This window comes from Lepus europaeus, chromosome 11, assembly GCF_033115175.1.
Source record: "Lepus europaeus isolate LE1 chromosome 11, mLepTim1.pri, whole genome shotgun sequence".
NCBI lineage: Eukaryota > Metazoa > Chordata > Mammalia > Lagomorpha > Leporidae > Lepus > Lepus europaeus.
In genome coordinates this window covers 25,571,595-25,599,027 of record NC_084837.1, presented here as the reverse complement: position 1 = coordinate 25,599,027, position 27,433 = coordinate 25,571,595, and the positions used below count along the sequence as shown (strand labels likewise).

Below are 27,433 nucleotides of genomic sequence, written 5' to 3'. Positions count from 1 at the left end.
AATCTGATACTGTTTAAGAAAAAAATAACACAAAAGTTAGCTCTTTAAGTGTCTAAATGTGACGCTGGACATATATATAATGTGAGTGACAGATACAAGAAATGATACTGCCCACTCTAGAAAATTCCTACCAAAGACCAGTTTTTCCTTTAGAGAAGTAACTTCAGTAAGGTGATCTCTCTTTTTAAAATTTGTATTTATTGCTTTAAATTGTATTTGAAAGGCAGGGAAACAGAGACAGAGAGAGGTCATTCATTTGCTGGTTCACTCCCCCAAATGCCTGTACCAGCTGGGGTTGGATCAGTCTGAAGCCAGGAACCTGGAACAAAATCCAGATCTCCCACAGGGGTGGCACAGAGCCAGGTACTTCAGTCACCACCTGCTGTGTCCCAGGATGCACATAAACAAGAAGCTGGGTTTGGAAGCGGAGCCAGACTGGAACCCAGGCACTCTGATGTGGGATGTGGAGGCACTTCTTGGTGTTCCACTGAGTTTTTTCAGTCCTAGAAATCCCTCTCCATATCTGATTCTGATCAGAATCATAACTGATTCCGAGTTGAATTCTACTTAACCAAGCAATTAGGTTTTAAATAAGCTCTACTGAGATTTTCCCAGTAGCATACCAAATACTTACGGGGTTAGGGGGAACTCAGATGAGTTGTTCTAGCTATCCTCAATGTTTGCAGAGCAATGCTGTAACCTGCTTTTGCTTTTGCCATTTTAGACATGTCCAGGGACTGCTGCTATGGTGCAGTGGGTTAAATCCATGGCCTGCAGCACCAGCATCCCATATGGACACCGGTTCGAGTCCCGGCTGTTTCACTTCTGATCCAGCTCCCTGCTAATGCACCTGGGAAAGTAGCAGAGGATGGCCCAAGTGCTTGGGTCCCTGCACCCATGTGGGAGATCCGGAAGAAGCTCCTGGCTCTTGGCTGTGGATTGGCGAAGTTCCAGCCTTTGCATTCATCTGGGGAATGAACCAGAGTACTGAAGACCTCTTTGTCTGTCTTTCTTTCTTTCTTTCTTTCTCTCTCTCTCTCTCTCTCTCTCTACCTCTCTCTGTAACTCTTTCAAATAAATAAATCTTAAAAAAAAAAAAGACATACCCAGACTCTATGATGAATAATCTAAAAACTCATGTTTATTTTATTTTTTAGACTAAATTTTGAATGTGAAATTGGCCTTTTTTAATTCTGAAGAGAAATACAAGAGCATACTTTCATAGACCATACACTGACTACATTTTGGTGATCGTTGGTAATAACACAATTTCTTGCTGCCTTATATTGTACGAGTACATCAATTCTCCCAATTTCTCCTAAGCAGATCACTCACGTATAGAGGCTGGTGCAACGGTAACCTCTGCCATCCTCTCACCTGGCCGGCACAGCACTGTCATTGCTGCAGTTTTATAACAATATCTCTTATACTATTTTAAATATTTCATCACCCTGCCCCTTCCCAAACAACTGCTTAGCCCTTAAAAGCTTTTTTTTAAGTGAAAAGATTTTTTTGTTTGTCTGTTTCTAAAGATTTATTTATCTTTTTGAAAGGCAGGGTTACAGAGAAGCAGAGGCACTTAACACTTGTGTGGGAGACTCAGAAGTAGCTCCTGGTTCCTGGCTTCGGATTGGCCCAACTCCAGCAGTTGTGGCCATTTGGGGGATGAGCCAGCAGATGGAAGATTCTCTCTCTCTCTCTCTCTCTCTCTCTCTCTCTCTCTCGAAACAGAGAGTCTCTCCTCTCTCTGCCTTTCAAATAAATAATAATCAATCTTTTTATAAAAAAAAGCTTTGACTTCGCCACCCATGCTGACCAAAGTCTCCAGATGGCCAGCTCACACTAAGGGTAAAGGCTCACAAAATACCCAGTTGTCTCTTCAAAGACTGGGAGAAACACCGGCAAAAACTTCATCAATTTCCTGACAGTCCTGTTTGCAGAATATGAGAGCAGTTAAGGATGGGCAATCATCCCTTTTGTTTTAATACAGTTGATACTTGTAACACTTCATATTAGACTTGGTCACTGTCCCAGTACTCCGTAAGTTTAGTAGCTGTAACTTAACTTTGGCCCATAAACAGTATTTTGGCTACAATAACCTTGAAAGCTAGCTCAGGATAATACTAAGTCCAAGTTTAGTTCACAAAAACTTCCTTACCCAGCATGAGACTGTGTGACTAGTATGGTAACGGTGGGACAGACTGCACTTCATTCTAGATCAATAGTTTTTTGGAATCCCAAATATCTTTCTTGGTCATCTTGTGCCTGCATGGCCCAGGACAATGCCTGACACACAGGAGACACTCCTGCTTACTGAGTGAAGGGACTCAAAGGTCTGTTTTGAAACATGCTCGATTTCCCTCTCCAGGCCTTCCCTTCTTTTCCTAGGCTTGGCTTTGCTCTTCCCCATGAGATGCTGGCATGCCCCACCTAGACCTGTGTGGTGGGGAAAGGTGGACAGAGTCCCCTGGGCCAGGACTGCCTACAGAACAGAGCCAGACAAATCAGGAGGGGGATGGGGGACACAGTGCCTGGGGCTGTCAGCCAGGAGGCTGGGTGTGCACCGTCCAGGTCAGCAGGTCAGTCAGAGCTTGAAATCTGAGGCCATGGCACGTTAGGCGGCTGGAAAAGAACCAGCAAGCTGGCCAGGGAAAGCTGGGAGGAGACTGAGTCAGGAGGCGGGACCAGATGAGTTGAAAGAAAAGGCCAAGGTCAGAGGGAGCAGTTAAGCTCTGATGGAGCTGATAAGAGTTATCCTCCAAGGTCAAAGTTTACAGAGGCGGTTTAATGTCTTCCAGTATCCTCCCACGGGAATGCAGTATTCTTAAAGGGGCCTGTGAAGAGAAGCCCTTAAGAGCTATGCAATGAAACAACTTCTTTCAGAGGGCCTGGCAGAATCAGAGCCACGGGAGTTGCACCCACCATCCCTGCCATGGTGCTGAGGCTGGGGGAGAAGGGAAGGGATCCCTGCAAGGTGCTGGTGTGAAATAACCGACTGTACTCCCCACCAGCTCCAGCCTCGGCTAAACACGTGTGAGCACTTGTGATGACAAGCTGGTACCATGTAAAGCACCTCACTTGCGTGGAGGCCTCCCAGGATACACCCTGTGCTAAGTTACTCACTTGGCCTTCCAGTTAGGGTAGTCTCTGAGGTTTGTTTTTTGTTTTTTTGTTTTTTTTCAGCATATTCCTTTTTATTTTTTAAGGTTTTTATTTAATGAATACAAATTTCATTTGTACAGCTTTTAGGAATATGGTGTTTCCAGCCGGTGCTGCGGCTCACTAGGCTAATCCTCCGCCTGCAGTGCCGGCACTCTGGGTTCTAGCCCCGGTTGGGGCGCCAGGTTCTGTCCCCGGTTGCTCCTCTTCCAGTTCAGCTCTCTGCTGTGGCCCTGGAAGGCAGTGGAGGATGGCCCAAGTGCTTGGGCTCCTGCACCCGCATGGGAGACTGGGAGGAAGAGGAAGCACCTGGCTCCTGGCTTTGGATCGGCTCATAACGCTGGCCATAGTGGCCATTTGGGGGGTGAACCCATGGAAAAGGAAGACCTTTCTCTCTGTCTCTCTGTCTGTCCAAAAAAAAAAAAAAAAGGAATATAGTGTTTCTTCCCCCCCACTCCTGCCCATTCTCTCTTTTTAAATTCTATCTATTCTTATTACCAGACATTTGGCCTTATTTATTTGATCCCTTTGACACTTAATCCTATCTATATGATCAGTAACATACTTAATATAATCACTTTAACATGTAAGATGGCATTAGTACCTGGCAACTTAATGGAATTTGGAATTCTATGGCAAATTTTTAGCTTTTCCCTTAGGTGTAAGTCCGTGGGAATGTGTGCCAAACTGTACATCTCCTCCCTCTCTTATTCCCACTCTTATTTTTTACAGATATCAATTTTCAATTAGATTTAAACACCTAAGAATAATTCTGTGTTAAGTAAAGAGTTCAATCAATGGTATTAAGTAGAAAAAGAAAAATACCAAAAGGATAAAATAATAAGGTGTTCCTCCACAGCCAGGACAAGGGCTTGATCGAGTCATTGCTTCTCATAGTGTCAGTTTCACTTCTACAGGTTTCCTTTTAGGTGCTCAGTTAGATGTCACAGATCAGGGAGAACATATGGTATTTGTCCCTTTGGGACTGGCTTATTTAACCCACTATGATGTTTTCCAGATTTCTCCATTTTGTTGCAAATGACTGGACTTCATTTTTTTTTTTAACCTCTGTGTAGTATTCCATAGAGCACTGGCACGAGACAGAGTCCCAAGTTTGCCAAAATACTTCTCCCTCTTTTAAAATTATGGTTTCAGATAAAATGCAACTTCCTTTGGGTTGACAACCATATCTCACTCAGTGCCTAACTGTAGTGTCTCGGCCCAGGGTAAACAAGAACATTTTGGTTGAATTGAACAGGAAAAAAAAAAAAAAAAAAAATCAATCCTGAATCAGCTCCAGGGCAGGATGGTCCTTAGGAGCTGTGTGACCTTGGGAAAGGAACAACCAGCTTCGCCACTTGTGGGAAACAAGAACACATGCATATACGTGATCTTATCTGTACACATGTGCCTCATCGACCTCATTCCAAGCAGTCCTGACAATCACTCGGTCAGGTGTGGAGAACACCATCAGTTTCATCCTCAACCTTTATAACGGGTGGGAAGTTCCTTTTTTTTTTTTAAAAAAAAAGATTTTATTTATTTATTTGAGAGGTAGAGTTACAGACAGCGAGAAGGGGAGACAGAGAGAAAGGTCTTCTTTCCGTTGGTTCACTCCTCAGATGGCCACAACAGCTGGAGCTGCGCCCGATCTGAAGCCAGGAGCCAGGTGCTTCCTCCTGGTTTCCCATGCGGGTGCAGGGGCCCAGACTTGGGTCATCTTCTACTGCTTTCCCAGGCCACAGCAGAGAGCTGGATTGGAAGAGGGGCATTGGGACTAGAACCTCCGCCCATAATGGGATGCTGGAGCCGCAGGCAGAGGATTTAACCTACTGCGCCACGGCACCAGACCTCTGTTTTGTTTTTAACAGTTAAGCATCATTCAAAGAATCATTGGCTCCTATTCCTATTTTTTCATCTTTAGAGCCCTTCACAGGGACAAATGATTGACAATAATTCATGACATGGTCCAAATTCCCCAAATTTCAGTGTCTCTGGGAAACCAGTAACCCTATTTTTCAAACTCTACAATCAAATTATTTTTACATCATGATCAAATCTACAATGAGGTCAGCAGCTCACTATCTCACTCATTTTTTATTTTTCTTTTTGATAGTAATCTTAAAATTTGAAAGAGTTTTTCATTAGGAAATAAAAATACACGGTAGAGGGCGGGCACTTGGCAAAGCTAGTTTAGTGGCTGCTTATGGCTCCTGCATTCCATACCAGGGTGTCTGGATTAAGACCAGATTCTTGGGGCCAGTGCTGTGAAGTAGTGGGCTAAGCCTCTGCCTGCGGCACCAGCATTCCAGATGGGCACTGGTTCATGTCCCAGCTGCTCCACTTCCAATCCAGCTCTCTGCTGTGGCCTGGGGAAGCAGTGGAAGAAGGCCCAAGCCCTTGGGCCCCTGTACCTCCATGGAGACCCGGAAGAAGCTCCTGGCTCCTGGCTTCAGATAAGCTCAGCTTTGGCAGTTGCAGCCATCTGGGGAGTGAACCAGCAGATGCAAGACCTCTCTCTCTCACTCTCTGCCTCTGCCTCTCTGTAACTCTGCCTTTCAAATAAATAATAAAATAAATAAATCTTAAAAAAAAAAAAAAAAAAAAAAAAAACCACAGCTTCTTGGCTTCTGATCCAGCTTCTTGCTAATTTGTAACCTTGGAGGAAGCAGATGATGGCTCAAATACTTGGGTTCCTGCAACCCACATGGGAGACCCTGAGTTCCTGATCTCCTGGCTTTAGCCTGACCCAGCCCCAGCAGGCATCTGGGGAACGAATTCAGCAGGTAAAAGATTTCTGTCATTAAATAATAAAATGAAAATAAATAGGCCGGCGCTGCGGCTCACTAGGCTAATCCTCCGCCTTGCGGCGCCGGCACACCGGGTTCTAGTCCCGGTCGGGGCACCGATCCTGTCCCGGTTGCCCCTCTTCCAGGCCAGCTCTCTGCTGTGGCCAGGGAGTGCAGTGGAGGATGGCCCAAGTGCTTGGGCCCTGCACCCCATGGGAGACCAGGAGAAGCACCTGGCTCCTGCCATCGGATCAGCGCGGTGCGCCCGCCGCAGCGCGCTACCGCGGCGGCCATTGGAGGGTGAACCAACGGCAAAAGGAAGACCTTTCTCTCTGTCTCTCTCTCACTGTCCACTCTGCCTGTCAAAAATTAAAAAAAATAAATTAATTTAAAAAAATGAAAATAGATAAAAACTTTTAAATAAATGTGTGCTAAAAATTGACGTCTTTCTAAAAAAAATCATTTATTTATTTGAAAGGCAAAATGAAAGAGAGAAAGACAGACAGACATAGGGAGAGATCTTTCCTCCATTGGTTCATTTCCAAAATGCCTATAATAGCTGAGGCTGAGCCAGGGCCGAAGCCAAGAGCCAAGAACTCCATGTAGGTCTTCCACATGGGTGGCAGGAACCCAAGTACTTGGGCCATTATCTGCTGCCTCCCAAGCTCATTAGCAGTAAGCTGCTTTGGAAGGGGAACCTAGACTCAATCCTGGGCACTCTTATATGGGATGTGGGCATTCCAAGTGGCAGCTTAACCTGCAGCCTCACAATATCCATTCCAACATAACTTTTTAAAAAATATTTATCTGAGGGCCGGCGCTGTGGCGTAGCAAGTAAAGCCTCGGGCTGCAGTGCTGGCATCCCATATGGGTGCCAGTTCGAGTCCCAGCTGCTCCACTTGCACCTGAGCTCCTGCACCCGTGTGGGAGACCTGGAGAAAGTTCCTGGCTCCTGACTTCAGATTGGCACAGCTCCGGCAGTTGCAGTCGTCTGGGGAGTGAAGTAGATGGAAGACCTGTCTCTCTCTCTCTCTCTTTCTCTCTCTGCCTCTGCCTCTCTGTAACTCTGACTTTCAAATAAATAAATAAATCTTTTTAAAAAATTATTTGAAAGGTAGAGTTACAGAGAGAGGAAGAGACAGCAGAGAGAGCACGAGAGAGAGAGAGATCTTCCATCCATTGGTTCACTCCCCAAATGGTCTCAATGGCCAGGGCTAGGCCAGGCTGATGCCAGGAGCCCGGAGCCTCTTTCAGGTCTCCCATGTGTGAGTACTTGGGCCATCTTCTGCTGCCCTCCCAGGCATATTAGCATGGAGCTGGACTGGAAGTGGAGCAGCCATGTCTCAAACCAGTATCCATATGGAATGATGGTATCATAGGCAGTGGCTTAACCCACTATGCCATAAGGCTGGCCCCTCCAACATGATTTTTTGAAGAAGGTTAAAAACTGATTTATTTCCCAGGGTAATACTTGATGGGAACATATCAGGGAGATTCTAACACCCTCATCTCACAACGAAATTCATGAAATCACATAAAGCTATGAAACAGCAACACGTTTAGTGCACTTTCAGGAGGCACTTAATGATAAAATTTATCAGAGGCCATTGTTTGGGATGGAGTGCCTCCACGAGGCCCCAACAGACCAGACCAAACCAAAATGGAGTTACTCATGCCAAAGACCCACGTCTCCAAACCAGAACTTAGTTGATTATCTGACCTTTCAAGAAATCAGGAGAAAGGGGAAGTAATCAAAACTCCCAATAGGCAAATTTAGCCAGCATGATAAGGAAGACCTCCCTGTTTTAAGCTAAAAGAAAAAATAACTGTGGAACGATGAATCTGCTGTTTGTTCCCTGTTTCTACTTTCCTTAGCCCTTTTCTGCCTAGATAGCCAAGTTTCTCTGCTCACCTCAGAAAAGACTCTTTTCTAATATTTGGATGAGACATCCTTCCATTCAAGGTGATTAGATCTTTAAACTAAATTTATTACGATTTCGTCTTTGGCCACACTCAGCAGTTTTGTAAAGCACTGTATAGACAAGAGATAGGAAATGAGTTTCATATCAAATTTTTAAAAAGATTTATTTATTTGAAAGGCAAAGTTATAGAGAGATAATCTTCCATCTGCTGGATCACTCCCAAAATGGCCTCAAAGGCTGGAGTTGGGCTGGTCCAAAGCCAGGAGCAAGGAGCTTCCTCCAGGTCTCCCACATGGGTGGCAGGGGCCCAGGCACTTGGGCCACTCTCTGTTGCTTTCCCAGGCCATAGCAGAGAGCTGGATCAGTAGTGGAGCAGCATGAACTTGAACAAGTGCCCACATGGAGGCCAGCATCGCAGTGGGTAGCTTTACCCACTATGCTACAATACCAGCACCAATCTCAATTTTAAAAAATAAACTTAACTTTTTAGAGAAGGTTTAAAATTGCAGCAAAGCTGAGCAAAAAGTACAGAGACTTTCCCTTGAAGAATGGCCTCAGCCTACACAACCAGCTCTTCTATGGAGCATTCCTGGTTTTACAACATATTAGGGACTTTCTCCAGTGTTTTTATTTATTTGTTTTTAAAGGAGGAGTACCTCAGGTTTATGTTTGGGCCTGGAAGACCTGACATGTGGGCAGTGCCTTCTGATCTGCTCAGCTCCTGATGGCTCTTTTAAAAAAAAATTATTCATTTATTTTTTATTTACTTGAGATGCAGACAGAAAGAAATCTCCCAACTTGGCTCACTCTTCAAATGTCCACAATAGCCAGGGCTGCACCACCCAGGTGAAGTCAGGCTCAAGAGCTTCATGTAAGTCTCCCACATGGGTACAGGGACCCAAACACATGGACCATCCTCCATGGCTTTCCCCAGGCCATTAGCAGGGAGCTAGACTGGAAGTGGAGCAGCCTAGACATGAACTGGCATCCATATAGGATGCTGGCATCACAGGCAGTGGTTTTACCCACTGAGCTACAACACCATCCTCTCCACTGTTTTCTAAATAGCCTGTTTTGTTCTAAAAAGGAACTGATATGAATTATAGAAAAATAATGAATTATAAGTAAAGTAGGGGCAGGCATTGTGGTGCAGCAGGTTAAGCTGTCACTTGGGATGCCCATGTTCCATGTTGGATACTGGGTTCAATTCCCAGCACCTTTGCTTCCAATCCACCTTCCTCCTAATGTATCCTGAGAGGCAGTAAATAATGACTCAAGTGCTTGGACCCCTACCACCTACGGGGGAGACCCAGATGGAGTTCCTGGCTCCTGGCTTCGACCTTACCCAGCCCTGGCTGTTGTGAGCATTTGGGGAGTGAACCAGTGGATGGAAGATCACTCTCCATCTCTGTTTCTCTCTCTTCTTCTGTCACTCTGCCTTTCAAGTAGATGAAAATAAATAAACACGTTTTTAAAAAAGTGAAGCAAAAGAGGCTAGGCATTTAGCCTGGTGGTTAAGATGCTTAGCATCCCATATTGGGGTACCTGGGATCAGTATCTGGCTCTGGCCTGAGAAGGCAGCAAGTGATGATTCAAGTATTTGGGTTCCTGCCACCATCTGGGATACCTGCACTGAGTTCCCAGCTCCCAGCTTCCATCTGCCCAGTTTCAGCCAGTGCAGTCATTTGAGAAGCGAACCAGCAGATGGGAGCACTCTGTCTGTCCCTCTCTGCCCCTCCGATAAATATTTTTTATAAAAAGTAAAATGAGGGCCGGCACTGTGGCGTAGCAGGTAAAGTCATTGCCTGCAGTGCTGGCATTCCATATGGGCGCCGGTTCTTGTCCTGGCAGCTCCACTTCTGATCCAGCTCTCTGCTATTGCCTGGGAAAGCAGTGGAAGATGGCCCGAGTCCTTGGGCCCCTGCACCCGTGTGGGAGACCAGGAAGAAGCTTCTGGCTACTGGCTTTGGATCAATCTAGCTCCAGTGGTTGCGGCCACCTGGGAGTGAACCAGCAGATGGAAGATCTCTGCCCTCCCCTCCCCGCTCTCTGTAACTATGCCTTTCAAATAAATAAATAAATAAATAAATAAATCTTAAAAAAAAAAAAAAGTAAAACATCAGGAAAGGAGGAAATAGAAACCAAGGGGAAAGAATATACATAAGTAAACATCCCTAACATCTTAACAGATTTGACAGAAAAATTCCAAATATGTAAACCCATGTGAACTTAATTGTTCACATAAGCATACAATAATATCTACCACTTCTACAAGTAGCATTTTATTTAATTCTCAGAAGAACTTCCATTTTACAAATGAGGAGTCTAATGCTTAGAAACAGCATAATCTGGGGCCAGTGTGTGGTACAGAGGGTTAAGCCACTACTTGCAATGCTGACATTCCATATTAGAGTGCCAGTGCCAATCCTGGCTGCTCTGTTTCCAATCCCACTTCCTGCTAATGAACCTGGGAAGGGAACAGAAGATGGCCCAAGGACTTGGACCCTTGCTACAAATGCAGGAGATCAGGATGGAGTACCTGGCTCCTGGCTTTGGCCTGACCCACACTTGGTTGTTGTGGCCATTTGGGAAGTAAGTCCTCTCTCTCTCCCTCTCTCCTCCTCTCTCCTGCTCTCTCCTTCTCTCTCTCTCACTCTCTCTTCCCCCTCCCTATGTATGTGTGTGCGCGTGTGTGTGTGCGCATATGTGTGTATGTGTGTTTCTCCTCCTCTCATTCTGCCTTTCAAGTTAATAAATAACTCTTAACAGAAAAGACAAATCAGAACCCAAGAAGCAGATGTGAGACTTGAATTTATGTCTGGACAGAAGAAGAAATGTCTTCATGTTCTCCAGATTATATCCCATGAACAGTGTTTCTCTAAGCTTTTAATAAGCATCTCCTGGCAGGGAGTTCAAGGTGACACTCTCTAAAACAGATACTACAGTCTAGGTAATGTATGTTCTCAGTAATAGGGTAGAAGAGAGGAAAGAGATACAGCCATTCACCGAGTATCAGTGGAACTGAGGGCTGGACTGATAGTCTCCAAATGGTTACCAAGTGAAAGTTGACAGGCAGAGTGACTATTAAATTATTATTCATGTTGCTTCATGAATAAAGATGAGATTCCCCCCAAGCATGTTTCAAGCAAGCTACTCTACTAACCACACTTCACACTCAGGCCAGCCTTATCTTTCCAAAAGGCAGGTCAGGCACTGCAGCTACCTTCCTCAGACAATCTAAAGCAGCTCCCCAGGCCTGTTGGATAAACTTCAGAGTCATTAGCATGAAGTCTGGGACCTGAGTACGGGCCTGACCCTGCCTTTTGCAGCCTCACCTCTTGGCTCTCTCTACACACCTGATGCTCCAACCACATCATCACTCAAGAGTTTTTTAAATATGCCATATGGTCTCAGACTTCCTCTTGCTTTTGCTAATGTTGGCACAGGAAAAGAAGCAAGCAGGTGACCAGAGCTTGTGGCAGTGCCTTATTGTGTCTGACAATGTCACTGCTTCTACGATGGAATCACTTAACTAACTTCTCATTACTTCCACCTCCTGCCAACGCAGGCTCAGCTTCCATGGCACAGGATTCAAGTGAAAATATTCCTTTGAGCACGCGCATGAGGCTGCAGAATCGCTTACCCTGCAATATGGCTCCTTCTTCTTTATATCTTCCTGCTGGATCAGCCTCAGGCCCTGGACACCATTCTGCAGGCCTCTCTCATACAGGGCCTGAAGTCTGGGAATTTCTTCTTGTTCAACGGCTACTATAAGCTTAAAAAAGAAAAATGAACATGGATAGAGTTAAATGTATCATCAGCTGCGACAGACACAGCCAACAGAAAATAATAAATTGTTGTATGAGGTTTTCAAAAGTTCATGGAAAATGTGCATCATGAAAAATTATGCACAGATTTCAAAAAATTGTGTATTAAGGAATTTATCTTTTTTTTTTTTTTTTGACAGGCAGAGTGGACAGTGAGAGAGAGACAGAGAGAAAGGTCTTCCTTTTCCGTTAGTTCGCCCCCCCAATGGCTGCTGTGGCAGGCGCACCGCGCTGATCCGAAGCCAGGAGCCAGGTGCTTCCCCTGGTCTCCCATGCAGGTGCAGGGCCCAAGCACTTGGGCCATCCTCCACTGCGCTCCCAGGCCACAGCAGCTGGGACAGAATTCGGCGCCCCAACTGGGACTAGAACCCGGTGTGCTGGCGCCGCAGGCAGAGGATTAGCCTATTGAGCCACAGCACCGGCCAGGAATTTATCTCTTAATTCTAATTTCCATGAACTTTTAAAATAATGATGATTGACTGATTGATTGAGAGGCAGAGTGACAGAGACAGAACTCTTTCACCTGTTGTTTCACTTCCCAAATGGTTGCAAAGGCTGGGCCTCAGCCAGGCCTAAGCTGGGAGTGTGGAACTCCACCTGGGTCTCCCACAAGGGTGGCAGGAGCTCAAACAATTGGGCCATCATCTGCTACCTTCACAGGCACATTAGCAGGGAGCTGGAAAGGAAGTGGAGCAGCCAGGACTTGAACTGGTGCTCCAATCTGGGAAACCAGTGTTGTGTTGCAGGTGGCTGCTTAACCCACTGTGCCACATGCCAGCCACTTCCCATGAACTTTTTAAAGTACCCTCATCTGATTCAACCACTGTTGATTAAAATTGTTTTTCTTTAGTGTCTACTTTTCCCTTTCTGCATGACTTAATTTTCATCCTCCAACAAGAAAAGTGGTAACAAAACCGCATTATAACAAAGTTTCCCCAAAGGTGATGAGGCCTCTACTTCCACTCCTGTCATAGCAGGCCATAAGCAACCCTATTCCCTTCACTCCCTCAGTACCAAAGAGGAGCACAAGTTGCTTAGGCATTATATGTATATTATTTTTTCCAAAACAGAATGGCCTTATTCCTGTAAGAAAGTGTGAAGTCCCAGTGGGCAGAAAGACAGCTGGTGCTTGGTGTGATGGGCTTTCGGAGGGAGAAGCTATCCCTTTTGTCTTCTAGAATGAATTACACGTGCGGCCAGCCCTGCACATCCCGAGTCCCACATCTGCAGCTTCGACCAACTGTGGACCCAACAGATGAGAAAGAGCTGCAGCCCTAAGGAACGAGTACAGATTTCTCCCCAGTCACTATCCTGAGCCAATACTTCCATAGCGCTTACACTGTCTGGGGCATGGTAAGTAGTCCAGTGATAAAGCACACAGGAGGGTATGAGTTATAAGAAAACACCTTTCCGCTTTATACGATGGAGCTGAGCATCAGCAGCCCACAGCAGCTGTCCATGTCCTGGAATCAGCCTCCCGTGGATACCAGGGCTGAGTGCATTTAGCAATGCATTCTGTTGCAGAGAGAAAAACAGCAAATCCAAGCACCTGCTTGAAGTAGTTTTTCTGTCACTCAGCAGCTGCCAGCAGGGGACAGCAGAGTGCAAGTCACAGGTACATCAGAATGTACAAATGACCACATGGCACTGAGGAGTCAACAGACTCTTATGAGGTAATACTTTTTGTTTTTTAAACTTTATTTATGGGGCTGCTGCCTGCAGTGCTACCATCCCATAAGAGCACTGGTGGCTCCTCCACTTCCGATCCAGCTCTCTGCTATGGCTTGGGAAAGCAGTGGAAGATGGCCCAAGTCCTTGGGCCCCTGCGCCCATGTGGGAGACCTGGAAGAAGTTCCCAGCTCCTGGCTTCGGATCGACCCAGTTCTGGCCATTGTGGCCATTTGGGGAGTGAACCAGCGAATGGAAGACCTCTCTCTCTCTCTCTGCCTCTCTGTAACTCTGCCTTTCAAATAAATAAATAAATATTTTTAAAAATTTGTATTTATTTGAAAAGGAGAGAAAGCATCTTCCATCTGCTGATTCACATTGCAAAAGGCCTCAGCAGCAAGGGCTGGGCCAGGCCAAAGCTAGGAGGCCAGCTCCACCTAGGTCTCCCACATGAGTAGCAGGAACCTGCGGGCTTTAGGCACCACCTGCTGCTTCCCAGGATGTACATTAGCAGAAGCTAGAATAGGAAGCAAAGCCAGGACTGAAACCTGGGCGCTCCAACACGGGGTTGTGGGTGTCTACAGCATTGTCCTAATCACCTACTGAATGACTGCACTTAGATGTTACTTTTAATTACGGCTTAAGGGATACTTACATTAAAAAATTTAACCTTAAAAAAGAAAGTAGAATGAAGGACATGCCCCCAAAAAGTGAAAGGAAGAAAAAAAAGCTCACAGAATGGGAGAAAATATTTGCAAATCAGGGGCTGGCGCTGTGACATAGCACGTAAAAGCCACTGCCTGTGGTGCCGGCATCCCACATGGGCGCAGTTGAAGACCTGGCTGCTCTACTTCTGATCCAGCCTCTGCTATGGCCTGGGAAAGCAGTAGAAGAAGACCCAAGTCCTTGGCCCCTGCACACATGTGGGAGACCCGGAGGACGCTCCTGGCTCCTGGCTTCGGATCGGCGCAGCTCTGGCCGTTGCGGCCTCTTGCTCTGCGGCCAGCAGAGCAAGACCTCTCTATTCTCTCTGCCTCTCCTTCTCTGTGTGACTCTTTCAAATAAATAAATAAATAAATCTTTAAAAAAAAAATCTACCTAAAAATGTATTCTGTATGTATGTAGTACACAGAATATATTTTTAAAAAATCTTTTTAAAATTTATTTATTTATTTATATGAAAAGCAGAGTATCAGAGGGACAGGGAGGAGGGGAAAGAGAGAGAGAGAGGGGAGGGAGGGAGGGAGGGAGAGGGGGAGAGAGGGGGAGAGAGAGAGAGAGAGAGAGAGAGAGAGAGTCTATCTGTTGGTTCACTATTTGTAAAAGTAAACCTGAGAAAATAATTTTCCTCACAATATTCAGAAAGAATACTGAGGAATAAATTTGATGAAAGAAGTATAAGCCTTGCAGAACCAAAAATGACAAAATACTGCTGAAAAAAAAGAAGATAAAAATAAGCAGAATTTTCATATTCCTGGTTTGCAAGATTTAAAACTGTTAGGGGCTGGCGCCGTGGCTTAACAGGCTAATCCTCCGCCTTGCAGTGCCAGCACACCGGGTTCTAGTCCCGGTTGGGGAGCCGGATTCTATCCCGGTTGCCCCCCTTCCAGGCCAGCTCTCTGCTGTGGCCTGGGAAAGCAGTAGAAGATGGCCCAAGTCCTTGGGCCCTGCACCCGCGTGGGAGACCAGGAGAAGCACCTGGCTCCTGGCTTCGGATCAGTGAGATGCGCCGGCCGCAGCGGCCATTGGAGGGTGAACCAACGGCAAAAAGGAAGACCTTTCTCTCTGTCTCTCTCTCTCACTATCCACTCTGCCTGTTAAAAAAAAAAAAAAAAAAAAAAATTCCAGTAGCATTTTTGGAGAGAGTGATAAGTTACTTCCAAGATTTATCTGGAAAAGCTAGGGTCCCAGAATAGAAAAAAAAAAAAAAATCGGAGGACTCACTTCCTATACTGGCCTAAGAATAGACAGAATAGACATATGCATCAATTGAGAATCCATTAACATTTATGCTCCAATGATTTTTGAATAGGGTATCAAAAAAAGAATGTAGAAATAGTCTTTCCAATGAGCAATGGAACAACTAGATATCCACACACAAAAGAATGAAATTGGTCACCTTCCTCGTGCCATATATAAAATGAATACAAAAGTAATCATAGCCAACGTAACAGCTAAGGCTAGAAAATGCCCAGGGTGGGGGGAGGGAAAGAAACTATGAGTAATTCGTTACAATCTAGTCTTGGGCAATGATTTCTTACTTATAATACTAAAGTACAACAAAGCAAAAAGATAAGCCAGACTACAATAAAAACATCAGTGCTTTCAAGAAAGCAAGCAAGAAAAACCACAGAGCGGGATAAAATCACAGGGCTGATCCGTGGTAGTTCCTTCAGCCGAGGTTTTGCTTTCTACGGTTTCATACAGAGTCAACCAAAAGTCAAAAGCATTAAGTGGAAAATCTTAGAAATAAATAACTGATAAGTTTTTTAAATTAATATTTATTTATTTGAAAGAGAGAGAGATTGTGAAAGGCGGGAGAGGGAGAGAGAACACACTCGCATCCACTGGTTCACTCCCCAGATGCCTGCAATGGCCCAGACTGAGCCAGGACAAAGTCAGGAGCCAGGAACTCAGTAAAGGTCTCCCTCATGGGTGGCAGGAATCCGATTACTTGAGTCATCACTGTTACCTCTCATGGCCTGCATAGTATGAAACGGGAATTGGGAGCCAGAGCCAGGAACCAAACACAAGTGCTCAGCTGTGCGACATAGGCATCCAAATGGATGCTATAACTGTTTATCCCAACAATTTGTATATTTTAAATTTCAAGCTGTTCTGAGCAGTGGGATGAAATCTCACATCATCCCACCATGTGCTGCCTCAGATATGAGTCACTTCTTTGTCCTGCGTATCCATACTCTATGTGTCACCTGCCTCTTTGTACTCAGTAGCAATATCAGTTATGAGATTGGCTGTAATAGCATCCAAGTCATTGTGTTCAAGTTAACCTTATCTTACCTAATAACGGCCCAAAAACACAACAGCAGTAATGCTGGCTATTCTGATACGTCAAAGACAAGTGATAAAGTGCTGTCTTTAAGTATCGTCTCACACTATCATAAGAGGGGTGAGGATAAGATGCTATTTTGAGAGACAGAGAGAAAGAGATAACATTAGCATAAGTTTTATTATAATACATGGTTATAAATGTTAATTATTGTTATTAACCCTATTGAGGCTAATTATAAATCAAACTATTGTAGATATATATATTCATAGTTTACACCATCTTCTGCAGGTATTGGAATAAATCCTCTATTAATGGGGGGGACTACAGGATAATGTATCTGGAATATATAAAGAATACACGCAACTCAGGAAAATATGATCAATGAGCAAAAGATTTAAAATGGGCAAAAGATCTGAATGGACATTTCTTTAAAGAAGTCACATGAATGGTCAATAAGGAAATGATAAGATGTTCAACACAGATCCTGAAAATCCACTTCTGTATATAAATCCAAAGGAAATAAATTATTATGTCAGAGAGACATACGCATTTCCATGATCACTGCACTATTACACACAATAGTCAAGATAGGGAATCAACCTAAGTGTTCATGAACAGATAAAAAAAAATGTAGTCCATGTACACAATGCAATACTATTCAGTCTTTAAAAAAGAAGAAAATACTATAATTTGTGACAACATGGACGGATCTGGAAGGCATTATGTTAAGTGAAACAAACCACACACATAAATACTGCACGATCTCACTTACATGTGGAATCTGAAAAAGTTGAACCCATAAAAGCAGAGAGTGGAATGGTGGTTACCAGGGTGCAGGTGGTAAGGAGATGTTGGCTAACGGCTATACAATCTCAGTTAGATAGGAGGATTAAGCTCTGGAGATCTACTATACAACACTGCAACTACCGTAGGAACAATGTATTCTTGAAGATTGGTAAAAGAGTACATTTTGAGTATTCTCACCACAAATAAATGGTAAGTCTGTGATAACCAAAATATAGGCCATATATTGGTTAAATATTATATTTAGCCATTACACACATATACATATTTCATGCTAATCACATTATTAATCATTATATTGAATAATATTCATATATTATCTACAACAGGTATAATATACTGAACATAAGTATATACAATTTTGTCAATTAAAAATACACTAATTTTTGAAAATAAAGATACTCAACACCATTGAAACTGCACTAAGTTATAGCCCCTATATTCAATAGGATGGATAAAATAAAAAGGACATTAACAGATTGGTGAGGATATAGAAAAACTGGAGCCCCCATAACTGCTAGTGGAAATGTAAAATAGTAAAAAAGCACTTTGGAAAGCTATTTGGCAGTTTCCCAGAATGTTAACTATCCCAACAATCCAACTCACAGGAAGAAACACATACAAGAGGTATGAAAACATATGCTCACGCAAACATCTGTACACAAATGTCCACTGAAGCATCATTCATAAAACCCAAAAAGTGAAAACAACCTAAATTCTTTCAAATGATGAATAAACAAAATGTGGGATATTCATATAATGAAAAATCATTCAGCCATAAAAAGGAATGGAGTACAGATTCATGCTAAAATGTGGATGAACTTTGAAAACATTATGCTAACTCAAAGAAACAGTTCACAAAAGACCACGCGGTATATGATTCAACCTGAACAGGCAAATCTACAGAAACATAAAGTATAGTAATGGTTGCCAGGGACTAAGGGAGATTGGAATAGGGAGTAACCATCAATAGTACGGCTTCTTTTTGGTGTGATGAAAATATTCTAAAATTAGTGGCAATGGCAGCACAATTCTGTGAACCTACTAAAAACATTTAAATGGGTGAACGATATAGATAAGATAGATATGCCAATAAAACTATCTTTTAAAGTACATGGAGGGGGAAGGCATTTGGCCCAGCAGTTAAAGACACTAGTTAAGATGTGCACACCCCATAACAGAATGCCTACGTTTAATGCTTACTCCAGCTTCCTGCTAATGTAGACACTGGGAAGCAGTGGTGTCAGCTCAAGCTGCTGCCCACATGGGAGACATGGATTGAGTTCCCATCACCCAGTTTTGGGCTCTGGCCTGAGGCCCCTGTAGGCATTTGAACAGTGAACAAGTGGATGCGAATGTGCTCGCTTTCTGTCTCTCTCTGCTTCTCAAATATATTTTAAAAATAAAATAAAAAGTAGAGTAAGTCACATCATATTTTTCAAAGTTATTTCCTAAAATTAGATTTCACAAAGCACACAGATACAATGGAAGGAAAAGCCAGGTATTTTTAAAAATTCAACATTAAGCATCAGCATGAAAGTGTTAGTTACGAGTCAGTCGAGGCCCAAGTAAAACACCATACCTTGCCACATTGCTTGTAGGAAATTCCCTTTTGGTTACAGTACTCATACAAGAGGGCTGCACCCTGCACACATAACTTAGCTTTCAGAGATTCGGGTTTATAATAAATTCCACTATGAATGACCCCACTGTTATGTCCAGTCTGGTGAACAGCTACAGAACAAGAGAAACAGGGTAAGAGAAAGTACATGACTCAGAAAAAGCCTACAAGGTGAGAGAACAAGCTTACAGCTGAAGCTTTACGAGACTTTATCTTTCAAAATTCTGCCTGAATTTGCTCGGATCACTAGTAACTTTCTCCAGGAGCCATCCCTAGTTCCCACGCCACACCTCTTCAGCCTATCTCTCATTTCAGCTGTAAGTTTGGTGCACACGCTCACCTCTCACTACCAGCAAACCATCTGTGGATCCTCCTCAGCTCTCGCATTCTGTCCTAGGACTTTTTCTAACTTTTTGGGAGGCAGTGGGGTTCAACATATTATGGACAATCCTCAACCAAAGAAAGACACACTCTTGCTCCTCGGAGGCCCCGGTGACATCAAGTTCTCCAACACTGCCTTTGTTCCTCTTTCCAAATCTTAACTCTCCCCACCCCTCAACTGCTGCCTTCTCATATAATCTCTCAAATAAATCGACTACACCCAAGTCCTTGTCCCAGCCTCTGCCTCTAGGAGAACCCAAACCAAGATACTAACATCGACACTCAGCTCCAGAGTCAGAAATGACAAAATGACCAGGTGACCAAGTCAGCCCAAAGGCAACGCTGACAGCATACATACCCAAGTCTTTCTCTTTTTCCACAACACCAATCGAAAGTGCCGGATGTCGCAGGATGAGTGCTCTGGCAGAGGCAAGGCCCACAATTCCACCTCCGACAATGACTACATCAAATGAGCTTGAAGAGAAAGTCACTATTAAATACGCATGTTCACAGTAGGGCTCACCAAAGGTCACAGGCATAATTTTCAACATCGATGGCCATTACACTATTAATTTATAGTCAGATATGTACTGGGCTTTGAGCTATTTGGCTTCACTTCATGAACACACCTTTTAAAGTTGTGTGCTCTGCTGGTCAGCAGATTAATCATGAACAAACCTTTAAAAGTTACATGCACTGCTGGTCAGTAGGTAAGCCAGCTGCAGCCCGCTGGCAGGGAGGATGGCTGCTTGCCCAGGCTGCCTGGGTCTCTATCATGCCCAGTCCCTGGCTGGTTATCTCAGTGATCATGCTGGGTTAAGCGGCAGACTTCTCTTTACCTTCAGTCCTTCCAAACTGAACTGTAGGATTCTGGAGGACAGGCTAACACACTATGCCTTTAACACCTCAGTGTGCAAGAATCTATACTTTCTTTTTTCTGATAAGAAGGAAACTACAGTAAGAACATCAAACCTATAGGAAGTAACTGGTCCAGAACGGGCTCAAAACAACATTCTTAACCACAACAAACCTAGATTACACAATCATCTGAAAGATTAGAAAGGGCGTGAATAATTTATCTAACTCTGCAACTAGAAGCTTAAAAGATTACCTTCAGCACTGATTTCATGGTCAACAAATCCAGGTCTTATGAGAACAGAAAAGAGGGAAACTTCAGAGAGTAGGCCTGCCCTTTGAAAAGTGACCTAAGTTTCCATTTCAAAATCCTTCATGGAAGTACATCAACTTGGTAACAAATGCTGTCACATTTGCAGCTACATGAGAAACCAGAAACAGCCCCCGGACAACTTAGGGTCTAATGTGTGAGTTTGATAAATTTAATCCTATATATTAAGCTAATTTTAGGGTCATAAGGGCATAAAATTTCCTCCTTTAGTCTAAGTGCCTCATAACTTGGACAGGGATAGCCTCTAGGTGGCGCTCAACAGATAGTTCTCTGCAGTACCACTGCATGGTGGGATCAACCTGTTACCAAGGGGTGTGTGCGATGGTGAACAAGGCCCACAGTTAAGAGAGGATAAAAAACAACAGCATAAGTGAAATAGGATTCTGGGTCCACTACATTAATAGTGGTTATTGGCAAATGCTTGCACTGGTCAACTAAACCACTACTAACATCAGCAAAGTCCAAGCCTTTAAATATGTTGTTTTTTTTTTTTTAATTTTTTTTTTTTTTTTTTTTTTTTTTTTGGACAGGCAGAGTGGACAGTGAGAGAGAGAGAGAGACAGAGAAAAAGGTCTTCCTTTTTGCCGTTGGTTTACCCTCCAATGGCCGCTGCAGCCGGCGCGCTGTGGCTGGCGCACCGCGCTGATCCGAAGCCAGGAGCCAGGTGCTTCTCCTGGTCTCCCATGCGGGTGCAGGGCCCAAGCACTTGGGCCATCCTCCACTGCACTCCCTGGCCACAGCAGAGAGCTGGACAGGAAGAGGAGCAATCAGGACAGAATCCAGCGCCCCGACTGGGACTAGAACCTGGTGTGCTGGCACCGCAGGCAGAGGATTAGCCTAGTGAGCCGCGGTACCGGCCATTTAAATATGTTTTTAAAAATATTTCACAAAAGGGTAAAACACTCATATTCTAATATAGTTACTTACAATGATTTACTAACCTTGACCCTTTTTACAACTTCCACAATAAGCAGATCTTTTAGGAAATTTACACATGGTTTCCAAGAATTCCACAAATATAATTATTGTTAAAACAAGCTTTACAAACCTCCATAATCTTTTACTAGGCAGGTTTTCAAAGCATTTACAAATCTTTAAGTTATTGGTGTGCATATGACTTAGTCATATTTTATGTATTTTTTCCTAATCAAGGTGTTCCCTATACTGACCAATAAACTATAAGTACCCTTCAAGAACAGCTGGGCCCACAAAAGGAAGGGGTGTGTGTGTGCTCCTGTGTAAGAAAGCCATTTCTTTTCTACTTTTTTTTCCTTACTCCCAGGTCGGGCTATGATGCTGTGCTTAGCTCTCAAGCTTCACTTTTCTGGAAAAAAGCAGCACCACCTTCACACTCTGCAAGAGTGGTCTTGACTCGTACAATAGTGTTTCTCATTCTTGCTCCCTTTGGGGAACTCTAATAAAAACCCTTTGGTAGGAGCAGGTATTTAGCCTAGTGGTTAAGCCATCTGCATCCTACATGGGAGTCCCAGGGTTCAAGCCCAGGCTCAGGCTTCTGACTCCAGCTTCCTGCCAATGCAGACCATGGGAGACAGCACTGGCAGCTCAAGTAATTGAGTTCCTGCCATCTATGTGGGAGATTTGGATTGAGTTCCTGGCTTCTGGCTCTGGCCCCAGTCTAGCCCCTGCCATTGTGAGCATCTGGGGATTGAACCAGTGGTTGGAAGTTCCCTAGCTGTCCCTCAGTGTCTCAGAAATAGAAACAAAACCCAAAAAACTTGGCAAGGCAGAGCTTCTCCTCTGTTACAGTCTCTCAGCCAAATTTTTTTACTTGGCTCTTGATTTTGCAGATTCTATTGCAATCGTTAATCAAATTTTAGTTTTTGAAAAAGATTTGCTTATTTATTTGAAAGGCAGGGACAGTGGGAGAAGAGGCAGATGGAGGGAGACAGGGAGATCTCCTACCCAGTGGTTCGTTCCCCAAATGCCCACAAATGTCAGCCTGGGCCAGGCTAACGCCAGGAGCCAATAACTTAATCTGAGTTTCCCACAAGTGTGGCAGGGGCCCAGATACTTGGGCCATCTTCCACTGCCTTACCTAATATTAGCAGAAAGCTGGGTCAAAAGCAAAGGAGTCAGGGCTTCAATCAGCATTCTTTTTTTTAAAGACTTATTTTATTTAGTTGAAAGAGTACAGAGAGAGGTAGAGCCAGAGAGAGGGAGATCTTCCATCTGCTGGTTTACTCCCCAAATGATTGCAATGGCCAGAGCTGAGACGATGCGAAGTCAGGAGCCAGGAGCTTCTTCTAGGTCTCCCACGTGGGTGCAGGGGCCCAAGAACTTGGGCCATTTTCTACTGTTTTCCCATGCCATAGCAGAGAGCTGGATCAGAAGAGGAGCAGCTGGGACTTGAACCAGTGCCCATATGGGATGCTAGCGCTGCAGGCTGAGGCTTTAACCTGCTGCGCCATCAGCATTCTGATAAGGGATGTAGGCCTCACAAACAGCAGCTGAACTGGATGTACCACAACACTGGCCCCATTAATCAACGTTTCATTTTCTAACATAAAACTATGCATTGAATAGACTTTTTCCAATTATTTATGTCACCTTTACTTCCCGTCCTCAAACCTGAAAAATCACTATTCTACATAACAACATGGTCATGGAGGCACCCTTCACAAGCTAAAGCATGGAAGTCCAAGCAGCCACTACGGGGAAAGACGATCAGAACAGCAGTAGCAGGTGAGCACTGGAGGACATCTGAAGGTCAAGGGGACATTTTTTTCCACAGCTCATTCTCAAGCCAGCATCGACGAGCAGTTTAACAGTAACTTTTTAAAAGCTTCTGATTATGAAAAAGGACAAACCAATACAAAGTTAGAGAAAAGAGGACAATGAATCCCCATATACACATCATGCATCTTCAATGGTCATCAACGCACAACAAATCTGTGCCTTCGATTTCACTCCCTCCTCTATTAAATGATTTTGATGTAAACCCTAAGCATCATTATTTCATTTGTAAATGTTTCAAAATTTTACTTCTAAAGTTCTCTTCAAAACACACATGCTGGGGCCGGTGTTGTGGCACAGTGGGTCACCGCACCACCTGTGATGCAGCATCCCATATGAGTGCTGATTCAACGCAGCTTGGCCCAGTCCTGGCCTTTGTGGCACTCAAATAGTGAACCAGTGATTGGAAGATAAATCTGTCTTCACCTCTCTACGCTTTTCAAATAATAATAATTTAAAAAAAAAAATCTTACACACACACACACACACACATACTACCACCTTGGAATTAAAAATAGTAACAATTTTTATATCAAATACTCTGGATAAAGCTCTTAAAAGAAAATAGAATAAAATCTTTGGGACCTAGAGTTGACATCAAAAACATAGTCTGTAAAAGAAAAATGTGGCTAACCTGGATTCATCAAAATTTAAAACTTCTTGGGACCGGCGATATGGCACAGTAGGTTAATCCTCTGCCTGCAGTGCCGGCATCCCATATGGGCGCCGGTTCAAGTCCCGGCTGCTCCTCTTCTAATCCAGCTCTCTGCTATGATGTGGGAAAGCAGTGGAAGATGGCCCAGGTCCTTAGGCCCCTGAACCTGCATGGGAGACCGGGAGGAGGCACCTGGCACTTGGCACCTGGCTTCAGATCGGCACAGCTCTGGCCATTGTGGCCATTGGGAGTGAACCAACGGACGGAAGACCTTTCTCTCTGTCTCTCCCTCTCACTGTCTGTAACTCTACCTCTCAAATAAATAAATAGGCCGGCGCCGCGGCTCAATAGGCTAATCCTCCGCCTAGCGGCGCCGGCACACCGGGTTCTAGTCCTGGTCGGGGCACCGATCCTGTCCCGGTTGCCCCTCTTCCAGGCCAGCTCTCTGCTGTGGCCAGGGAGTGCAGTGGAGGATAGCCCAAGTCCTTGGGCCCTGCACCCCATGGGAGACCAGGAGAAGCACCTGGCTCCTGCCATCGGATCAGCGTGGTGCACCGGCCGCAGCGCGCCTACCGCGGCGGCCATTGGAGGGTGAACCAACGGCAAAAGGAAGACCTTTCTCTCTGTCTCTCTCTCTACTGTCCACTCTGCCTGTCAAAAAAAAAAAAAATAAATAAATAAATAAATAAATCTTTTTTTTTTTTCCCCCACAGGCAGAGTGGATAGTGAGAGACAGAGAGAAAGGTCTTCCTTTTTGCCGTTGGTTCACCCTCCAATGGCCGCTGCGGCCGGCGCACCGCGCTGATCTGAAGCCAGGAGCCAGGTGCTTCTCCTGGTCTCCCATGCGGTGCAGGGCCCAGGCACTTGGGCCATCCTCCACTGCACTCCCAGGCCATAGCAGAGAGCTGGACTGGAAGAGGGGCAATCGGGATAGAATCCGGCACCCTGACCAGGACTAGAACCCGGTGTGCCGGTGCTGCAAGGTGGAGGATTAGCCTGTTGAGCCACGGCGCTGGCCCAATAAAAAATCTTTAAAAAAAATTTAAAACTTCTGTGTAAAAGACTATTAAGGGGGCTGGCGCTGTGGGTAAAGCTGCCACTTGCAGTGCTGGCATCCCATATGGGTGCTGGTTCTAGTCCTGGCTGCTCCTCTTCTGATCCAGCTCTCTGCTATGGCCTGGGAAAGCAGAGGAAGACGGCCCAAGTCCTTGGGCCCTTGCACCCACGTGGGAGACTGGGAAGAAGTTCTGGCTTTGCTGTTGCGGCCATCTAGGGAGTGAACCAGCGGATGGAAGACTTCCCTCTCTCTCTCTCTGTCTCTCTGTAACTCTGCCTTTCAAATAAATAAAGTCACTCTTAAAAAAAAAAAAAAAGACTATTAAAAGGATAAAAAGACAACCAACAAGATGGGGAAAAAATGCTTGCAGCTACATTTTTATTATTATTATTATTACATTTCATGAAATCTTTAATGAAATCAGGGCAGGGGCACAAAGGGGGCAAGGGTGTGGGGGCAGGCGTGAGGTGGGGGCATGGGCACCAGGCTGGGGGGCAGGGCAGGGGGCTCTCCGGTCTCCCACGCAGCTACATTTTTGATAAAGAACCTGTACCTAGAATATGTAAAAGATTCTCAAAACCAGCCATAGGACAAAAGGAATTAAATATTTCATCAGAGGACAGATATACAAATGGCAAATAAGTACATGACAAGATTCAAACACTGTAAGTTTCTAGATTATTCAAACACCATTGCCTTAGGGAAAGGCAAATCAAACCATAATGAGAGGGGCTGGCACTGTGGTGCAGCGGGTTAATGCCCTAGCCTGAAGTGCCTTCATCCCATATGGGCATTGGTTCAATACCTGGCTGCTCCACTTCTGATCCAGCTTTCTGCTATGGCCAGAGAAAGCAGAAGGACACCTGCACCCGTGTGGGAGACCCAGAAGAAGCTCCTGGCTTTGGATCTGCGCAGCTCCAGCCGTTGCAGCCATATGGGGAGTGAACCAACAGAAGGAAGACCTTTCTCTCTGTCTCTCCCTCTCACTGTCTGTAACTCCACCTCTCAAATAAATAAATAAAATCTTTTTAAAAAAAAAAAAACCATATCACTACACTCCTATTAGAATGGCGAAAATTAAAAAGTGACAATAAAAGTGCAGATGAGGATGAAGAGAAATTGGGTCACAGTGCTGGTTAGGATGCAAACAAGTATAGCTACTCTGGAAAAGAGCATGTCTCTTAAAAAACTAAGTATGATAGGCTGGCGCCGCGGCTCACTAGGCTAATCCTCCACCTGCGGTGCTGGCACCCTGGGTTCTAGTCCCGGTTGGGGCGCTGGATTCTGTCCCGGTTGCCCCTCTTCCAGTCCAGCTCTCTGCTGTGGCCCGGGAGTGCAGTGGAGGATGGCCCAAGTGCTTGGGCCCTGCAGCTGCATGGGAGACCAGGAGGAAGTACTTGACTCCTGGCACTGGGATCAGTGCAGCGCGCCAGCCACAAGGCGCTGGCCGTAGCAGCCACTTGGGGGGGTGAACCAACGGAAAAAGGAAGACCTTTCTCTCTGTCTACTCTGCCTGTCAAAAACAAAACAAAACTAAGTATGTATTTACTCTGTGACTCATCAATGGCATTCCTGCGCATGTCTCCCAGAGAAATGGGAACTAATGTTCAAACCAAAACCTGTACACCAATGTTCACAGCAGCTTTGTTCATGGCAGCCAAAAACTGCCAACAGCCCAGACGTCCTCCAGCTGGTGAATGAGCTGTACCACACATCCAAACCATGAAATGCTCCCCAACAATGGAAAAAAAGCAACATGAAAATCCTACTACCAGTATCAGCAACACTGTGGATGGATCTCAAGGACCTCATGCTGTGATAAAGCCAATCTTAAAAGGTTATATCCTGAGTGACACCACTCACACAGCATCCTCAAAATGATGTTATAATGATGGGGAATGGCAGCTGTCAAGGGTTAGGAAGGGTGGGGAGGTCGGGCGTTCATAAGAAGGAACGTCTTTGTGGTGATGGAATGTTTATCTTGACTAAAGTGGTGTTCATGCAAATTAACACGTATGATTAAATTGCATAGATCTACACACAAACAATTGCATGTAAATTAATGAAATCTGAAAAAAATCCACAGACTGTGCCAACGGCAATATCCTGACTTTGGCACTGTATTAAATTAGATGTTATCATTGGGGTAAATGGGGGTGAAGCCTACATGGGACTTCTCTACTATTTTGCAACTTCCTATGAATCTATAATCATTTTCAAAATAAAAAATATTTTAAAAACTTCAGTAATCCTAGATTTCTTCCCTTAAGAAAAACGTTTCTCAAAAGAACGTCTACACAATCACAGAGCTATTAACGATTCCCCCTTTCTAATTCCCCTCCAATCCACTGACACACAGAAGCCAGAGTTAACTTTTCAAATACCAATCTTTAATCACCCTAGCCTCCTTAAAACAGCTTCTTGTGGTTCTCAGAATAAAATTAAAACCGTGCTGCGATACAGCCCCTCTCCTACGTCATGCAACGCCATCTGTCTTCGAACAAGCTCTGTTCACACCCACGGAGCCCACCGTCCGGCACGATCCGCTCCCTCGCCAGAGAGCAAAGACAGACAGCGGGTCTGGAATGTGACCCCCA

The 27,433-nt window shown here is 44.6% G+C and overlaps 1 protein-coding gene across 5 annotated transcripts in view; it reads right to left on the bottom strand.

Annotated features, from left to right (window-relative positions):
- The window catches only part of L2HGDH (L-2-hydroxyglutarate dehydrogenase), a 56,723-nt gene that overhangs the window by 28,563 nt on the left and 727 nt on the right, over positions 1 to 27,433 (bottom strand). For 4 of the 5 annotated variants that reach the window (XM_062205158.1, XM_062205154.1, XM_062205156.1 and 1 more), the window contains exons 2-4: positions 19,543 to 19,658; positions 18,765 to 18,916; positions 11,514 to 11,645 (exon numbers count right to left, since the gene is read on the bottom strand). In XM_062205158.1, coding sequence (XP_062061142.1) covers positions 11,514 to 11,645; positions 18,765 to 18,916; positions 19,543 to 19,658 — 400 coding nt within the window. The remainder of the gene's footprint in view (positions 1 to 11,513; positions 11,646 to 18,764; positions 18,917 to 19,542; positions 19,659 to 27,433) is intronic. The other variant, XM_062205159.1, reaches the window with a different exon arrangement.